Source organism: Kogia breviceps, chromosome 2 (assembly GCF_026419965.1).
Source record: "Kogia breviceps isolate mKogBre1 chromosome 2, mKogBre1 haplotype 1, whole genome shotgun sequence".
Lineage (NCBI taxonomy): Eukaryota > Metazoa > Chordata > Mammalia > Artiodactyla > Physeteridae > Kogia > Kogia breviceps.
The window spans coordinates 189,246,986-189,265,305 of NC_081311.1; the positions used below are offsets into that span (position 1 = coordinate 189,246,986).

The following is an 18,320-nucleotide window of genomic DNA, read 5'->3' on the forward strand; positions in this document are numbered from 1 at the left end:
CTAAACTAATTGTCAGAGCTGATTTTTAAAATATAAGTCTCATCCTTTATGATTCATCTAATGGGCCAAACTTGATATGAAAAATATTGTAAGTATATATGAATCAATGCTCTTGATTTTGTTTTATAGCCTTTTTTATAGTACTAATATTGATATTATCCTTTTTGGTCTTCTATCAGGCATTTTTTATTTTAAGGGTTAACTGGCTATTTACCTAGTAAGTTAGCAACCTTTTTCTTTAAGGGGCCAGACAATATAAATATTTTAGGCTTTATAGGCCATGTGGTATCTGTCCCAATTACTGAACTCTACTTGATAGTGTGAAAGCAGCTGTAGTTAATTCATGAACACATGGGCATGTCTGTATGCCAGGTAAAACTTTATATATGCTGACATGTGAATTTCATATAATTTTCACCTGTCATGGAATATTCTTCTTTTGTTTTTTTTTCGACTTTCGACTATTTAAAAGCTTAAAACAAAAATTCTTGTTTATGGGCTGTACTAAAACAGGCAATGGACTTTATTTGAGAAGTGTATTATAGTTTGCCACCCCTGTCCGTTTTCCTGAAGATATATGTAAAAAAGACATGGTACTTACGTGTTTATTCTTTATGTACATTTTGTTAGTAAAGAATCAATCTCTTTATGCACTAAATGAGAGAGGAAGAACGTTTTCAATGAAAGCAGTAACACCTCTGTCTGACCCGTGACTCCTAAGGATAGGGACAGCAGAGGTGAAAGTGACTTGTTCCCTCCTATAATTCCTGAAGAAGTTTCTTGCCTTTCTCAGATCACACCAGCTGGCCTTTACGCCTGCTCTTCCTTGATGCCCCACTAATGCTATCCGTGCTCTCCTGGAGAAATTTTCTTCAGGGCAAAGGGAAAATTCAGAGAACTTTGGTAACTCTATTAGCTTCCTTTTCAGCCAGACTAAGGCTTATACTCCTCACACTGGAAATGATGATTTCTTTTTTTTTAAATTACTTTTTATTGGAGTATGGTTGATTTACAATATTGTGTTAGTTTCTGCTGTATAGCAAAGTGAATCAGTTATACATATACATCTATCCACTCTTTTTAAGATTTTTTTCCCATATGGGTCAATACAGAGTTGGAAATGATGACTTCTCATAAAATGGCTACCCAGGTGGCAGAAATTGGGACAGAGAGAGCAACATGCAACTGATAGATTTTTTTTTCCTCTAGAGCTTCTGAAAATTAGTATTGGTATTGTGTCTATTGTTTAAGAAATTAAATTTGATTCTCAAATCTTCAGACTCACAGCTAAACTTAATTCCAAAGCCAGTATCACACCTGCTAAAAATCTTTGATGAATTTTTTTTTTACATGCTTACTCATGAGGCATAAAAATCAAAATCAATAGAGATGGGCATACTTGTATCAGTTTTATTCTCGTACCATTTTTAATATTGAAATTCTCCATGTGCTTATTTCAGAGTATTCTTTTCTCTTATGGTTTACATACTTTGAAAAATTGAATACTTTAAATAAACATTATGGAGATTTATTATTGGACAGTCTCACTATTCTTTCGTTTCTTGGATGAAGTATACTCAATATCAGGAAGTACTTCGATTATTTTTTAGAGAAAGTAATTATTGAAGTGAATTAAGACTCCTCATTTATGTTATTCCTGATGCATTGAAAGCTCCATAGATAAGATCATGAATGATGTATGGGACTTTACATTTTTCAGTTCCAAATTTGCATACTATATATAAACTATATTCAAGTGTACATACTATGTATATATGAATTATGTACATATATATACATATGTAATGTATATAGGAAGTACATACAAGTTCAGAGAGATACATGACCTTTCAAGGTCACACAACAATCAAGATCCCAATCAAGTCATTTAACTCTTCCATTATACCATGTTGCTTCCATCTAAAGAATGAAAGATACAGTTACTTATTCTTTGGAAAGAATATGGTACCATCATGTTATTTTTAAAAATATATATTTTTTGAATTTTAGAGTAGTTTTAAATTTACAGAAAAACTGCAAAGAATACACACAGTGTTCCTGTATACCCCACACCCAGTTTCCTCTATTGTTAATATCTTACATTATAATGGTGTTTTTGTCACAACTAATGAATCAATATCAATACATTATTATTAAAACCCATACCTTATTTGAATTTCCTTAGTTTTTATCAATCAGTTTCAGGATTTCTTCCAGTACACCACATTAATTAATTTCAGTCATCATGTCTCCTTGACCTTCTCTAGACTGTGACGGTTTCTCAGACTTCCCTTATTTCGTATGACCTCGCCAGTTTTGAATATTACTGGACTGGTATTTTGTACAATGGCCCTCAGTTTGGGTTTATCTGGTGTTTTTCTCATGGTTAGACTAAGTTATGGTTTGGAGGAGGAAAACCACACAGATAAAGTGCCCTTCGTATCACATCACATCAAGGCTGCATACCGTCAACATCACTTATTACTGCTGATCACCAGGTGTGGCGTAGGTAGTGTTTGACAGGTTTCTTCGTGTAAAGTTCCTCTCCTCCTCCTTTCTAGAGTGTACTCTTTGGAAATAAGTCCTGTGTATAGCCTACACTTAAGGAATGGTGATTTATGTTTCACCTCCTTGGGGAGGAGCTTCACTTCATTTTTATCTCCATGAAATTAGCCAAGAATATTGCCTTCACTGAATCTTGTTAATAGGAGAATCTTGTCCAAGATATGTAAGTGCGTTCATGTTAATTGAACAATTATCTTCCAATGCATACTTAACTTGCCTGTGTATTTTTTCTTTCCTTCATGGTTCATACAATAAATGCATATGGATTAAAGATGAGAAACAAGACACTTGATTAAATAACTAAACTGGAAGGGTTTATTTACTGGGCTTAGTTTCAAAGTAGTTGTAAATTGACTCACAGAGCTCTTTCAACTATAGGGTGAAGTGGAATGGAATTTTACAGTTAAATTTAAACAAGATATGAAGAATCTGATGATTAAAAAAAATGGGAAAGTCTAGGTATCTTTTATAAGGAGTAATCTTAACACACTTCATATAATGGCTAAACATGCTATTTGTTATGTCTAAAATAATGAATTAAAGCATAACATCTTACTATCAGAATGAAATAATTTTTGACACATTTTAGGGGGGAGGGATTTGGCTATGTCAATAGGTATGGAAGTAACACTGAGTTTATTTTGGGGAATTAAAAACATTGTGTACCCTCAAGAAAGAAATATTAAAAAACATTTGTTATTTAAAAGTAAATATGAAAAGCAGACTTATCTTCCCCCAAATGAATCTCATTCTTCCTTCATTCATATCATTGTAACATAATAATAATTTGGGGGCAGGGTATTTTAAATGAGAAAAAAAGTTTGATAGCAGATTTTACATGAGAAGATTCTACAGCAGACTTGACAGACTTGTCAAACTTTTTAAAATTAAAAAATTCATTTTCTATCTTCTAACAACCTGTATTTGAATTCTCTTAGAATACCTCACCCTCTTTCACATATTGGGCAATGCTTTCTCATAGAATTTTTACTGACTATATAATTGACCTCCAAAAGAAGATAGTTCAATATTGCAGTCAGTCTGAAAACAAGGTTGATTTTCTTCTACTAATATTTTGAACCATTATATCTCAATCAAGTGGATATATAACTATTCTAAAATAAAAATGTAAAGAATATGAAAAACCATATAACTCTTTCTTCTTAAATTCCTATTCCTTAGATTTTTAAAGAATGGATTTTTTCTTAATAAATTGACATATATAGCATAAACTAGTAATTGACTGAAAACACATACTTATTCTAGACAATAGACAATGTAATGCATTTATGAACTGTAATGACAACTATGACACAAAATGTAATATAATGAAATATATTGGTGACACTGTTGTCAGAGCAATCCTGGAAAATTATTATTTTGCAGTTCCATATACTGATTCACACCCTAAAAATATTAAAGAATATTAAGTCATAAGTGATTTAATGTTTGTGTGGACAAGTAAATACCATGAAACTATTGAAGTGATGCTGTAAATATCTTACCTTAAAGAAGACTGGAGGTTTTGCGATTTCCTTGAGATGTATAAAATCCAGTGAGATTTTACTAAGGAGAAAATTATCTTGAGAATTTTCTGAGAAGCAATAAAAACTGTTGTTCAATGACAGTGGCTTCAGTTCATTCCTAAAACTTTTACTGAAAGCTAAATGACTCTGTTCTGCATGTTGGGGCTACTGTGTTGGATGCGATTTGGGGCCGGCCCTCCGGGAATTCTGTGTTATAAATTCCATTTATAACAGTTTATAGTCACTCAATAAATTTTGCTTGTCTTTCCACCAAAATAGAGTCATTGTATTTTTATTGCTTAGATTATCCTGTTAGAAAATAACTCTTTTGAAAAATTTTCAAGCTACTTTGGCAATCTCCTGTTAGGACAAAAATCTGTTGGTTGTTGTCCTAGAACTTCACTTAAAAAGTGAACAGCCATGGTGGCCAGGGCCTGGGCTAGGGGCTAGAGGACACCAAAAGGTGTCAAACACAGCCCATCCTTTCAAGAAACTTTGTATCAAGTTAAGGTCATTACATACAAGATATTTATCTAAGAGTATCATCTTCTGGAATCTAAGTCCAAGTCATTGATTTTGATTTATTTGATAAACACTTTTTATTCACTCATAAAGCTGTAAATATATTTGCATTTTGAGTAGCATCTGGAAATGGTGGTACATACAATAATAACTCTTATTATAATTTCTAAATAATATTCAGGAAATGGAGCTTTCTGTAGTAGAAAGATGATTTACTTTGGAGTCAGGCAGATCTGAGTTTGATATAGGCCTGAATCACAGCCAATAACCTATGACTTTGATCTAGTTCCTTAAACTTTCTGAGACTCAGCTTTCTCACTTGTAGTGTGTAGCTAAATCCTAACTTTCAGTGTGTCTGGGAGGATTTAACATAACATATACAGAGTTCTTCTCACACGCTTGGCAGAGAGCAGGTATGGAAAACTGCTTCTGGGTATTTGTCAGTGTTAGAATAATAATTCTTGGGCAATGTTTCACTGTTTTAAAAATGACTTCACCTTCATTATCCAATCTAATTTTTATACTAACTTCTGAAATTAAGATATTATCAATTCAGTTATTCATGTAAGGAAACCAAGAAATGGAAGTGACCAGTGGAAATCTGACACATCCCGAATTTGAATCTTTGACTTCTAGCTCAAGATCCTGTCCTCTCCATAAAGAATTAAGAATTGTGAGAATTCAATTTTGCCTTGTTCACACCAAAGCCTACCTGTCTGGTTTGGACAAGATATGTAAATTTTTGAAGTCTTAGCTTCCTCACCTGTACATGGAAGGCATTGTACTAATATATCTTCCCAATCCTTTCCAGTTTTGCATGCACTATGAGAGTCAGTAGAGTGTAGTTGTTAAGATACAGGTGTTGGAGATAAACTCTTGGATTCAAATCCTGACTCTGCCATTTGTTGGCTCTGTAAGCTTAGGCAAATTACTAAATCTCGTCAAGTCTCATTTTACTCATCATTATGGGTTAATAAATAATACTTACTTCAGAGCATCATCTTTGTGCGGAATAAATGCATTAAACTATGCAAAATACGAAGAAAGGGATCTGGTATAGAATAAGTGTTATACATATATGTTTTTGCTGATTATTTCTTAAAATTGTGCCATCAAATTTAGTGGCTCCAAGTGAGCTATTTTAACTCTTCAAGTCAGAGTAGATTTGCTTAAACAATTAAGTGTAAGCATCACCATCCTGGATTCTCGGCCCAATCACACTGCTGTTCTTGTGACACTGACTCAACTCGCTAGCTCTGTTCTAAAGAACAGTTATTGGTGGACATAGCCACATACACCTGGGAGCAGTGTTTACCTGTCCAGAAATAGATGTATGTGTATCAATATATAGTCAGCACTGAATCTTCTGGTACCCAACTGAACTGATGAATCTGTTTCTTTGAAGTTCTGGAGCTATTCGGGATCTGGGTCAGTATGATTGCAGAAGCTAACGATTCTAATTAGACATTTGCTGAAGCACCAAAAAGTATGGCAAAACTGTTTTGCAAAATAATTATTTAAGCATATAAATTCCAAGCATTAGATGCAAATTAAAACTCATTTTGGTAGAATAATTAAAAATCTTAATTCTATATATTATTTGTAGACAAACACAAGTTTTAATTTACTAATAAAATTGTTCATTAAAATCTTTACAACATATCACATTCATATTATATCTCACTGAAAAGTGATTCTAATAATTGAACTTAGACATATTGAGATGCATACAACAATGGAGTCAACATAAAAGTAATAGCTAAATTTTTGGCAAACTGCTTAAAAATTTCTTAAAAAGGTTTTATTTCCATAGCATGGACTTTTAGAACATATTGGTAAACTATTCCTGCCTAAATTATTGTTTAATAATATTACAATATTTAATAACTTAAGTAAAAAGTTTATTTAAAGTTTCCATGCTTTAATTTTGCTTTGTAAGAATTTCAAAAATATAGAAACAGCTGACATTTTTCGAAACAACTACTAGCACAGTGAAAAAAAAAAAACCTGCTTTCATTCCATTTTTTTTTTTTTTCTGTATTCACTCTTTTTTGCTAGGTGGCATGCATGCAGTGGTTTCATGGAGACCATACAATGCTTGAGATGATTGAGAAAAAACGTTGCTTGTGCAAGGAAATAAAAGCTAGACAGAAAACGGAAAAGGGCCTTTGCAAACAGGATAGCATGCCTATCCTACCCAGCTGGAAGAAGAATGCGGGTGCAAAGAAGTACAGCCCTCCACCCTGTTCTAAACAGCAAACGGTATTCTGGGACACTGCCATATGACTGTGTGCAGGATGGCGTGAGCTCCACATTATTTAACACGAAGAGGGAGGTCGACTCGGTCATGTGATAAGCAACTGTTACATATCATCTCAGTCAAAATGGAATGCCAGTGGTTCCCTGGAAAACCCATGGGAAGCTGTGCCTATTCGTGGCTAGTTCAAGATAAAATCCGTATTTCCTTGCATTTAAGGCACACTTATTTATCATGGATTATTTTGAATCCAGAAGATATTAAGATGTAAATATTTTACTAGTTTATGGATGACACCTGAAATAATACACATTATACATATATAAATGATAGAAATATCAAGAGTTTTACTATATGATACAATTTCGGTATTAACTGGTTTGTTATCTCTTTTATATGTCCCTTGATGCCTTTGATTATTAATTTTTGCATTTAAAATGTTTCTTTCTGCCCACCTTTGGTTTCTGTACATGAGCTCACAGATAGGTTATGTTCAATCACACAATATATTATCTGGTGCTAGTAATGTAGAAGTTGAATATCATATTCATTAGGAACATCTGTTGCTTTGTATGTTTTTAAGGGTTTGATAGGAAATGAATGCCAATGTGATGCTGAATTTGGACGTCCACATTACATCAATATCACTATTTTTGTTACATTGGCTTTATAAGAATTTCTCTTCAGTATCATCTTGTTTATACTAAGCAATGGTTAGTCAGACTCCAGAGAAAGTTAGTAGGATATATTTGGACATCCCAGGAGAAAACATTTCTGAAAGAAATGACTTTAGGGACACATGTCCTTGCATCATTGATTTGATTGGAGGAGACCAGGGTTCACTGTGATAATGGAAGGAACAAGGAATCAAAGGTTAAACAGCACAACTGCTTTCAAGAGGGTGGGACCAGTGGCATTAGAGCCACTGCCATCACTATTTTTGAGTAACTTTTCATGTGTATGTTTGTTTCCCCTAGAAAATGACCAATATACATTCAACCAGATGAGTTTACATGTTTTAGTATACTAAATGCCAATCTCTCTCAAAATTTAGGTCCACAAATGGAGTAGTATTTCATGTTAATTTTTCAAATTAGTTATTACCATATTTTTGGGGTGTAATCTTCTGTGCATGTTCATCATACCTATTCTTACTGATGATGACACCATGACCAAAGAATTATGACCAATTGTTTATTTTATTTTGTTTCAAGGACGAAACAGGAAATGCAGGGGATGGGAGACGGGGCGGATTCAATTTTATGTGGTGGTAAAATTTAAGTTAAATAAATCATATATATCTTTTAAAAGTAACTTGTTAGTTACCTCTAAATATCCCCACGAATGAATAAAAAGGAAACTATCACATATATTTTGTATATTTAAATTACTATTTATGCTTCCTAAAATGGACAGTATGTGATTCTTCTTTAACAATCAATTTAGTATTATATTTCTGAGAGAAAAGGTATGTGTTTGAAGTTATTGTCATAGTGGTTTTCCTTGTAAGGGTTTTGACAACAATAGTACAGTGCTGCTCAATATAACCAAATATAACAGGAGGTAGGGAATTTTTGTAATCTATATTGCTAAAGAGCTAGTAATGCTTTATCAGTAATAGTTTCTTTTGAACCTTTGAAATGTTATAAAATAATTTTTTAATCTTTTATAATTAATGTATTTTTTGATGTCCAACTAGAATTCTGAAAGAATAAGGAAAATAAGGTAAGTGGGAGCATGTATATCTGTTATGTGTGCCTGTGTACACGTGAATGAGTACTCAGTGGGGGAACTGTGTACATTAAATGCTTATTGAAGTTTTAGTTTTGCTTGTATCACCAAGGTGGTAAAAAAAAAAGCAGAGTCACAAGTACAGGAAATCATGGAGAGATCTTAAGTAGATTAAATAAATCCTGCTGCCATGTTTCACCCGTTATAGATTATGTTTCAAATCCAACAATCAATGGAGTACAAATCTAGGACTGATGAAAATGTGTTAAGGTAAAATCAGAATTGGAATAAAATGTGTTTATGACCCAAGTTGTTATCCTGATTTAAGCTATTATGACCACATATGCTCAAGCCAATGAATCAGATATATATGTCATCAATTCTCAGCATCTTCATGATGATCTTGAGATATATATATATATATATATCAGGCTCAATATGATAATGATCGGATAATTCCCTTGAAATTTATATTTTGGTAATGAATGCAAGTGTGTTTTTCAAATGCCAATCTTTCCCATATCTATCTGAATTAGACAGAAGATATTTTTTAATGCTGGCCACTTGTCAAGAAGGAAACAGTTACTAAACTGATTTGTGTTGGATTCAGCCATTTCCATTTGTTCTGCCAAACTCATGCTGTTGCCAGGTTTCATACACTCCTTTTCCAAGCAAGTTATTTTCTGAGAAGTTAACTTGTTTGAAAATCTGACCTTAGGCAACCATTTCCATTTATTTTCTCCAAATCTTGCCTTCCATGGGAAGTAATTGAAAGATCTGATATTTAACTCAAGAAATGATATTCTATACCTATAAGACTGTCCATTGTGGTTTAGTCTATGTGGCAATAGCCATTCTATGATTAATTTCCTTTTTGTGTAGCATTTCTTTATGTGGAGAAAAAGAGGTCATTAGGACAGAGAGAAAAATAAAGTTACTCTCTAGTGGCAACTAATTAGGACACTTCATCCTATAAATTTGGTCAGATGATCAAAAGTTCCACCTGCACCCAGAACACTTTTTTTAGCAGTGCCAAAGAACAAATCATATCATGGCATGGTTATCAAGCTGAAAGAGCTCAGACCTATAAAAATATTATTTTCACAGCAAATTTTATAGAAACAATTTTATTTGCTGTCAGCAAGATGCTTTTATATGTGAAAACTCCTTAGAAGAGACACAATTTTTTTAGAATTGATGGAAGGGAAAAAGCAAATCCTGCTTTTCTGCCCAGGCTCAGAAGCCAGCATATTCTGAGGTATCACAGGAGTTCTTTATGTAAACGTTGCCAAACTTTCCCTTGTGTTTATGGAGTGGAAGCAAGTTTGGAGTGGAAAGTGATTGATTTGTGTAAAGGTTAACGTCACCCATAAAAAATAGTCGTGAAAGTGAAACAAAACAAAACATTAAGAGGTTAAAATGTGTAGTTAAGAATACACACATTCAAATACATGGTAATTAAATGGATACAAGCAGATACAACTTCACTTCTCAAAACAGTGACATCGGGACTTCAGAGACCCCCCAAGCTTCCACATAGCTTTCTTTGAATGCTTCTGTAGAGAAACATTTTTCTTACTACCTTTTGGCTTAGGCCTCACCCTTATATCCAATGTAGTTTGACTCTTAAGAGCGAGTTTGGTGATCAAACTAACAAAGCTAAATGACCCTATTGTTTTAATTAAATAAGACATCAGAACAATGCACATACAATGCAATTTCAATATTACTTATATGTTAAGGTGAATCACTTGCCTCAAATACAAAAGAACTTGTAAGCTAATCATGGCTACCTATAAAATGAAGGAAAAATTCCTGTGATTTAAGTAGCAAGTAATCTGAGATGAGAGAGAATTCACCCTTGCAAAGAAGTAGAAGTAGAATAGAATAGCATTTCACAATTCATTGTGTCCCAGACTTAAATTGAAGTGAAAGAAAAATAATACCTATGTAGTTAAGATTAACTGGCTAAATCTTCCTCGTAAGGGAAAATAGATATTTAACTCTAGAATGTGAACAATTTGTTATTAATCCATTATTCATTTAACAGTTCATTATTGAGCAACTTATATATCAGCTATTTTAAAACATTTCTGAAGCATTTGGCATTAAACATTCAGAAAGATGTGGTCCCTGCCTTCAAAGAGCTTTATTATGCAATCATTAATATTTTCAAAACAAAGCTTTTAGGAAGATATACAATATCACATATGTTTGACATCTCTTATGTGTTTATATATGGTATTCTCTTTTTTTTCAGATCAAGTGTATAGTCAAAATAAAATGCTAAACATATTAAAGTTGATGTCTAAGTATAAAATATGTTTATGTGTAAGCCTCTATATGTACACATAGGATATGTACTGCTGTCTATATAAATCAGTAAAAGGATAACAAGTTTTTCCATGTTGGACTTTGAACATTGTGGCTTGGGGTTTGTATTGATTTAAAACCCTTTGATATTTGGGTCAATGACACTGCAGCAAAATGTGTGTAATCTGGGAAAAATGTCTCATAATATTTCCCTTTAAATGTTATAAAGGTTCAAATTTAAGGGAAAACATCTTTACAGAAATATCGTTGGATCTATCTCAACTAAACCTGTATGAAATCCTTTTGAAGTTTTCAATTGTTCCCAAATATGACTGGGTTTGCCCACCCTCAAAGCATCTACATTTACACATGTATACACCCACATACAGTATACATACTGTATATAATATATATGAAAATGTTTAGTATGCACTTCTTTTGTTTGAAACTCCTTCAGTTAACGTTTATAGTGTAGCAATTTGTGTAAAGTGCACTGTGATTATAAAAAACAAAGCACAGTAAAGTCACAGGTCTTGTTATCTTGCACTGAAAATGTGTTCACGTGTTTAGCAATTGTATGTTTGCTTTCTTGTTCTTTTCAAGAAATTGAAACAAATAGCTATTGAGAAAATGATATCAAATAATATGTATTTTAGTGGTAATGGCACTACGTTTTTAAAAGACAGGGTTTTTAAAAGAAACCATTTAACATCCATTCCAACATCACGTTTACTGTATTTAAAAATCTGAATGTCGTATTGCATTTTTCATTACTCATTAAAAATGTCAGGTATGTGCCTGAAAAGTTGTGCAAATAAGCATTAGATAACAGATTTCTCTACTCATGTGTTGTTAGCCATTTCTATATACACAATAATATAAACACTGATGTTTTCATTTCTTTTAATTTTTGTACTTGATTTTTTCAGGTAACATGTAATTATAAATGTACTTTGATACTCCTGAAGTAACCAGATGTTGTTTGAAAACAAATTGTTTTCTTTAGTGCATTGGCAATATTTTGCAATACTTTTGTGCTTATTTATTTGTGCTCCCGTGTAATTATAATAAAAGCAATAGTTTAAATTAGTTAACTTTGTCGTTGCTGGTATTTATTCAAGAAACAAGATTGGTAACAACTCTTTTAAAGAAAAGTGTGCACATTTTTCCACGTTTCCATTTGCCTATGAGCTTGTATGTATGGTGGAAGACTGGTGGCTGTGAGTAGTTTGAAGACCTAGATTTTACAACTTAGTTATGTGACCTTTAATCGTCCTCAATCACCACTTGGCTTCTGCTTCAAATAGGTGATCCACTAAGTAAGAGGAAACTTGACATTTTTCTTTTGTATGCACCTAATTCCAATTAAATGACTCAGTGTGGATCTAAAGTGTGCTGGAGGCATTAAAGAAAAAAAATCCAGCAATCCTAGACTGGTGTAAATAGACAAGCTATTTATTTGAAGAGTATTTAGTATTTATTTATTCAGTCATACTTCTAGAATTAGTCTGGTTTAAATAGGGAACGAGTCAGTATGTTAATGTTTACTGGGGTATTGGTAACTAAAATGTCACTGAACACCTGAAATATACAAGACAAGGTTCTGGATCTCAGCAAGCTTACCAAAAAAAGTGCATTTGTGGTACTTCCCTGGTGATCCAGCCATTAAGACTTCTCCTTCCAGTGCAGGGGTTGCGGGTTTGATACCTGGTCAGGGAGCTAAGATCCCACATGCCTTGTGGCCAAAAAACCAAAACATAAAACAGAAGCAATATTGTAACAAATTCAATAAAAACTTTAAAAATGGTCCACATCAAAAAAAAAATCTTAAAAAAACAAAGTGCATTTGTAATAAAGCAACCCCCTTTAAGAGTTTCTAATGACAACTTCATCAACCACTTACATCTTCTCTCACATGTCCAGTTTCAGTGTAATTGTTATACTTTCATAATTCCTCACAAATTCTTTTCATGTTCATTCTTTTTTTATTTTTAAGATATTTTTTTTTTTTTTTTTTTTTTTTTTTTGTGGTATGCGGGCCTCACTGTTGTGGCCTCTCCCTTGCGGAGCACAGGCTCCGCGGCCATGGCTCACGGGCCCAGCCGCTCCGCGGCATGTGGGATCTTCCCAGACCGGGGCACGAACCCGTGTCCCCTGCATCGGCAGGCGGATTCTCAACCACTGCGCCACCAGGGAAGCCCTATTTTTAAGATATTTTTGATGTGGGCCATTTTTTTTCAAAGTCTTTATTGAATTTTTTACAATATTGCTTATGTTTTTGGCCACGAGGCATGTGGGATCATAGCTCTCTGACCAGTGATCGAACCTGCGCCCCCTGCATTGGAAGGCAAAGTCTTAACCACTGGACCACCAGGGAAGTCCCTCATGTTCATTCTTAAAAGGAGTCCAATTCATTCCTACTCTTTAGTTCCACTTCTCCAGCTACTCAAATGGTCTGTGTGCACCCTACCACTTGGTTGAACAAGAAATAACTAATCATACTTTCCATTATCAACACTTTAACTTCCATCCATCTCAGCTCATGACATGAGGTACCCCATATTCTAAAATGTCTCTTCTCTTCTCCGAGCTCTCGCTAAGATGCATTGTTTCCAGTGCTCTCATAGTCTAATTAATTACGTTAATGCTAAGATGTGAATGACTGACAAAACAATGTCCATCCTCCTATGGCTATTTGCATTGAAGAAAATTCTTAGTAACATGCACCAGGGACTATCTGTTACTAGAATGTCTGGCCATGTGACAAACTAGGCAGTTAGAAGAGAAGTTTATAGAAAACTTTGCACATTATCACCTCAAATCGCATCCTCTAGAGCAGTGGTTCTCAAACTTTGCTGCACAGAAGAATCATGTGGGCTATTTCTAAAAACTCCCACTGTCCAGAAAGCATCTGGGGGTAGTACACAGGCTTCAGTAGTTTCTAAAAGCCCCCAAGTGATTCCAATACGTGGCCAAAATTGAGAATTAGAGCAGTGCTTCTTAAACTTTAATGTGTGTGCTTATCACCTGGGGATCTTGTGAACTTTTAGTAGAGTCTGAGATTGGCATCTCCAGCAAGATCCCAGGAAATGCTGATGCTGCCTGCCCATAGACCATCCATTGAGCAACAGCTACTAGGCAACTTCCTTCTCTGCCTATTTTTAGGGAGCCTTTGATACCATACACTAGAGCACTGCTACTCACAGTGTGCTTCACAGATAGACAACACAGCACCATGCTGGGACTTGTTAGAAATGCAAAATCTTGGGCTCCATCCGAGATGGATCTTTGGAGCTGAGACTCATGAATCTTGGTGCTGAGACTCATAGATCTGCTTTAGCAAGCTATCCAGATGATTCTTATGCCCAGTGAAGTTTCAGAAGCATTGCCCTGGACCAGTGTGGTTTTCAACAATGGCAACACATTACATTCATCTCAGGAGATTTTCATTTACTACTGATACCTGGGCCTTACTCCCACAGACTCTGATTTTATCAGCCTGGGGTCAGGCTGGACAACTTATCTTTCTCCTCCTCCTCTTTATCCTCTCTTCTTCCTTTCCCAGAATTTCCCAGGTGATTAGAATATGAAACCGGTACTGAGAAAGCTATATTAAAGAATCAACTCTGTCCAATACACTGGAAATTTTGTCACATTTTCCAGAAACAGCATTTTATCCACAGGACCAAGTACAAAACTTGGTCATTTCATACCTCTCCTCATCAAAGTTACTTATAAGTACCTTATGGCAAAGAGTGCGGCAGGAAGAAAGTTCCAGTTTTGGGTTCAATCATTTCCCTGTGACTGGGTGCCTATCTGCCATCTGAGGAAATCAATGGTCTATGAGGTCACGGTTACATTATTTTAAAAAATATTCTGAATATTGACTAGAAATTAGTGTCCAGGTGCTACTCAGAATCTTCATTTTTGATAATAGTTTCAGAGTCTATCAGATTTCCTCCCAGTTGGAATTGGTGCACACCCTGCAAACATCCACTCCCACCCCCAACACACACACAAACACACGTGCTTGAGTCTCCATTACAATGTCATCTGGCTTATAACAGTTATTTCTTTGGGAGCTTGTCTTCTATACTGTATGGCAAGTTCCAGAAAGGGGAGCTAGGTTTGCTTGTTGTAAATCTTTATTCCCCAGAGTGCCTGGCCCATTGCTCTGCACATGGAGGTACTGAATAATATTCATTGAGTTCATTTATGTGTTTATTTAACCAATATTCATTAAAGTCCTCCTATATACCAAGCGCTGTTCTAGATAGTAACAGGGCAAAGTCCGTGCAATTGTAAAGTTTAAATTCTAGTCAGTTTATGTTTTCCTTTGATGTTGTATCCTCTACTTCCTCTCTTTCATTAGATAAAATAAAAATTGTATGATATATTGTGAAATTTTGTAATTTCTGGCCCAAGATTGCTCTAGATACATGTGAGTATTATTTATATAGCTATATATTTATATCTATCCACCTACACATTTATTTAAACCCCACCTTGTTATAAAACAAATTAAAGCAGTTTATATTAATGCATAAAATACAGAAATGTATATATTAGAAATGTATGACAACTGTAAGAGGAAAAACAAAAGATTAGGGTATGATATTAAAACCAGCCATAAACGATTTTAGTTCACAAAATGCATACAATGATACCGCATGTAATTACGAGCTATAAGTTCATAATTCATCATAAGAGCAACACCAATAATAATAATAATAATAATGACTATTACAATTATTGCTTATTCTGTGCCAGATACTGGAATGTTTTTTAATCTATTTTACTTAATTTCTACCTCAACTCTATGATTATCTTCATTTTCTAGATAAAGCCGTTGAACTTTATAGAACTTGCGTAAAATTATACAGATAGTATTTATACATTCGGGAAATTGAGGCTAAACTTATCTGATTCTAAAACAAAACCAATGCAACAGTTTTTCATTTAAATTAGTGTTAGTTTGCTATTCACCATTTACAGAGGTTTAAACACGTTTTGAACACTACACTATACACTATTTATGTAACCTAAATGGAACTAATCCATCTGACTTCGATTTACTTATTTAACACCAAAGAGGCAGTATTTTCCCCCAAAGCAGAAGTTCACAGTTACAGCTCAGTGAAGGGGACTACAGGTTTTCTTTGCCATTACTGATCACTTCTTATCAATCTTTTAACTGGTTGCAAGGAAGGTCAAATGAGTTCACTAAGGTCAAACAGTGAATTGGCTTTTAAATGGATTTTGCCTGTACATTTTCCTTAGGGTAACTACTGCTGCGCTATGTTAAGTTTTTTGATATGTTTCAAAGTGCCTTCTCAGCTACGTTCAACGAAAGGCTTATTGGCTTAAGGAGGTACTTTGTTTTAGGGAATGCATCCATCCAAATTTTGTTACTTTTTCTTCAGGGAAGACACTGGATGATATTTAAAATGGAGGGAATGGGGAGAAAGAATAATAGAGTCATACCTGGTATTAAATTAAAATCTACCGTCACACTGGCACTGACACCTGAATACTCTATTCTTCAGCAACATTTCCTCACAAAGACCCTTGAAATGTGCTAGGATAGAAAAAATGACGCTGGGATAGAAAAAAGAAAAATGTTTGTTATTACTGTAGTTACATAGTTAAGAAGCTTTTGTACATTTAAAGTGTAAAACTAACATATTAAAGTACTTGACTTCTTTCACTGAATAAGTAATTCTTTCTTTTTTTTGGCCCTGCTGCGTGGCATGTGGGATCTTAGTTCCCCCGACCAGGGATTTAACCCGTGACCCCTGCAGTGGAAGTGCTGAGTCTTAACCACTGGTCTGGCAGGGAAGTCCTTGAATAAATAACTTTTGAATGCTTCTGTGCCAGTCATTATTACCAATGATGGGAATATGGTCCTGAATAAAAGACAACCTTACTCTTAGAGTTTACACGATGGATATGATTACTAGTCTTATGAAGTTGACAGCACCAAGTTAGCCCCCTTGCTCGGACCTCAAGGATTACAAGGTGTGGTGTTGAGATGACATTCAGATGTGACAAAATTCAGAGTGGCTGAAAGGTGGCTGCTCTGAGACCGTAGGATTATACTGTCTCTGCCGGAGGAGGCTTTCTTGCCTCACCCTCCTCCTTCCCTTGGGGTTTGAGACCTCTGTGTCAGAGATCACACACATAGGCATATTGATTCCTTGTTAAACATGCATTTTTCCTTTTACAGTGGAAAGGTTCTGAAAAACAACAACAACAACAAACCACTGAGACCACCTTGGAGATGACTAGACACCTCTGATTATAATTATATCAAAGTGCGTTGCTTGCTTGAGGATCCTCTAGACTTTATCAGACTAGCATCCAAATGGGTCTCCTACCCTAGATGAGTCTTGATTTCTCGTAGTTTACAATGTTAATTACATTGTCTAGTTTCCAAACTGTTCTACTTGGTTGCAGAAATCCACCAGCCTCAGTATCAACCTACAAGTCCCTGCCCCCTCCCAGACCCCAGCATCATACATCAACAATCTCAAATTCGAATGACTCTATGCCTTGGGTAAGAGAGACAAGCCTCTATCTTCAAGTATTGAAACAGTCTATCATTAAAAAAAAGAAAAGAAGGTAGGATGAAGGGGATGGTAGACTTCAATATAAACTTGGACATGAGGATAAGGAGTTTGCCAGGGAAAAACACAAGGGTAGGGATATAATAAATTTTAAAAATAAGATTAGTAGTGTTATTCAGTTTTGGAAAAAGTGCAATTCATCCCAAAGATGGCTAGGTAGGAATTTTTTAAGAAGTTTACCTCATTTTTACTTGAATGTGTGGCTTTCTTTCACATTTATATCAGAATTATGCAAAAGAGACCATCGGGAAACTTGATCAGAGCTGTTTAGAAGGGCAAATAAGAAAGTCAGTCAAGGCATAAAAATGAATAAAGTCAGTACAGAGAAGCAAGGAAAGGGTAAGGCCAAAAATTATTGACCTCAATATTTTCTGATGACTCCTCATAACTTTTTCTTTCTGCTTTATAGATGTATTGTTTATTAAATCTAAAGAGGTGAGGTGAGATTTAAACAGTGTATTCTTAGTTATGCAAAGACCTGGAGGAGTGTTTCAGGTGATTGTAAAAACTCTGAGATAGAATGATTTTGAGGTTTTGAGGAACCCTACTGGCCACAAATATAGTAATGAGGGAGAGGTTGGGGCCAGATATGGAGGTGCTGTGGCGTTTATACACCAGGCAAAGTATCAAGTATATCACTTGCATTATCTAAGAATTGAAAGCATAAGTAGAATTTAAGAAGGATAGAAAAGGAGATTCATGACACCTCCTTAAATTGATCAGCCCACCTCTCATTAATAAATGTGTGCAGAAAATCAAGAATCATCAAACATTTGATGA

At 34.6% G+C, this 18,320-nt stretch overlaps 1 protein-coding gene across 3 annotated transcripts in view; it reads left to right on the plus strand.

Moving 5' to 3' along the window:
- The window catches only part of NYAP2 (neuronal tyrosine-phosphorylated phosphoinositide-3-kinase adaptor 2), a 423,148-nt gene that overhangs the window by 255,543 nt on the left and 149,285 nt on the right, over positions 1-18,320 (plus strand). For 2 of the 3 annotated variants that reach the window (XM_067027007.1, XM_059052009.2), the window contains exon 8: positions 6,672-7,275. The exons of the other annotated variant lie outside the window; for it this stretch is intronic. In XM_067027007.1, the coding sequence (XP_066883108.1) occupies positions 6,672-6,899 (228 nt within the window). In that variant the 3' untranslated portion in view covers positions 6,900-7,275. Of the gene's footprint in view, positions 1-6,671; positions 7,276-18,320 lie in introns of those variants that run through there. 3 annotated transcript variants of the gene reach the window in all.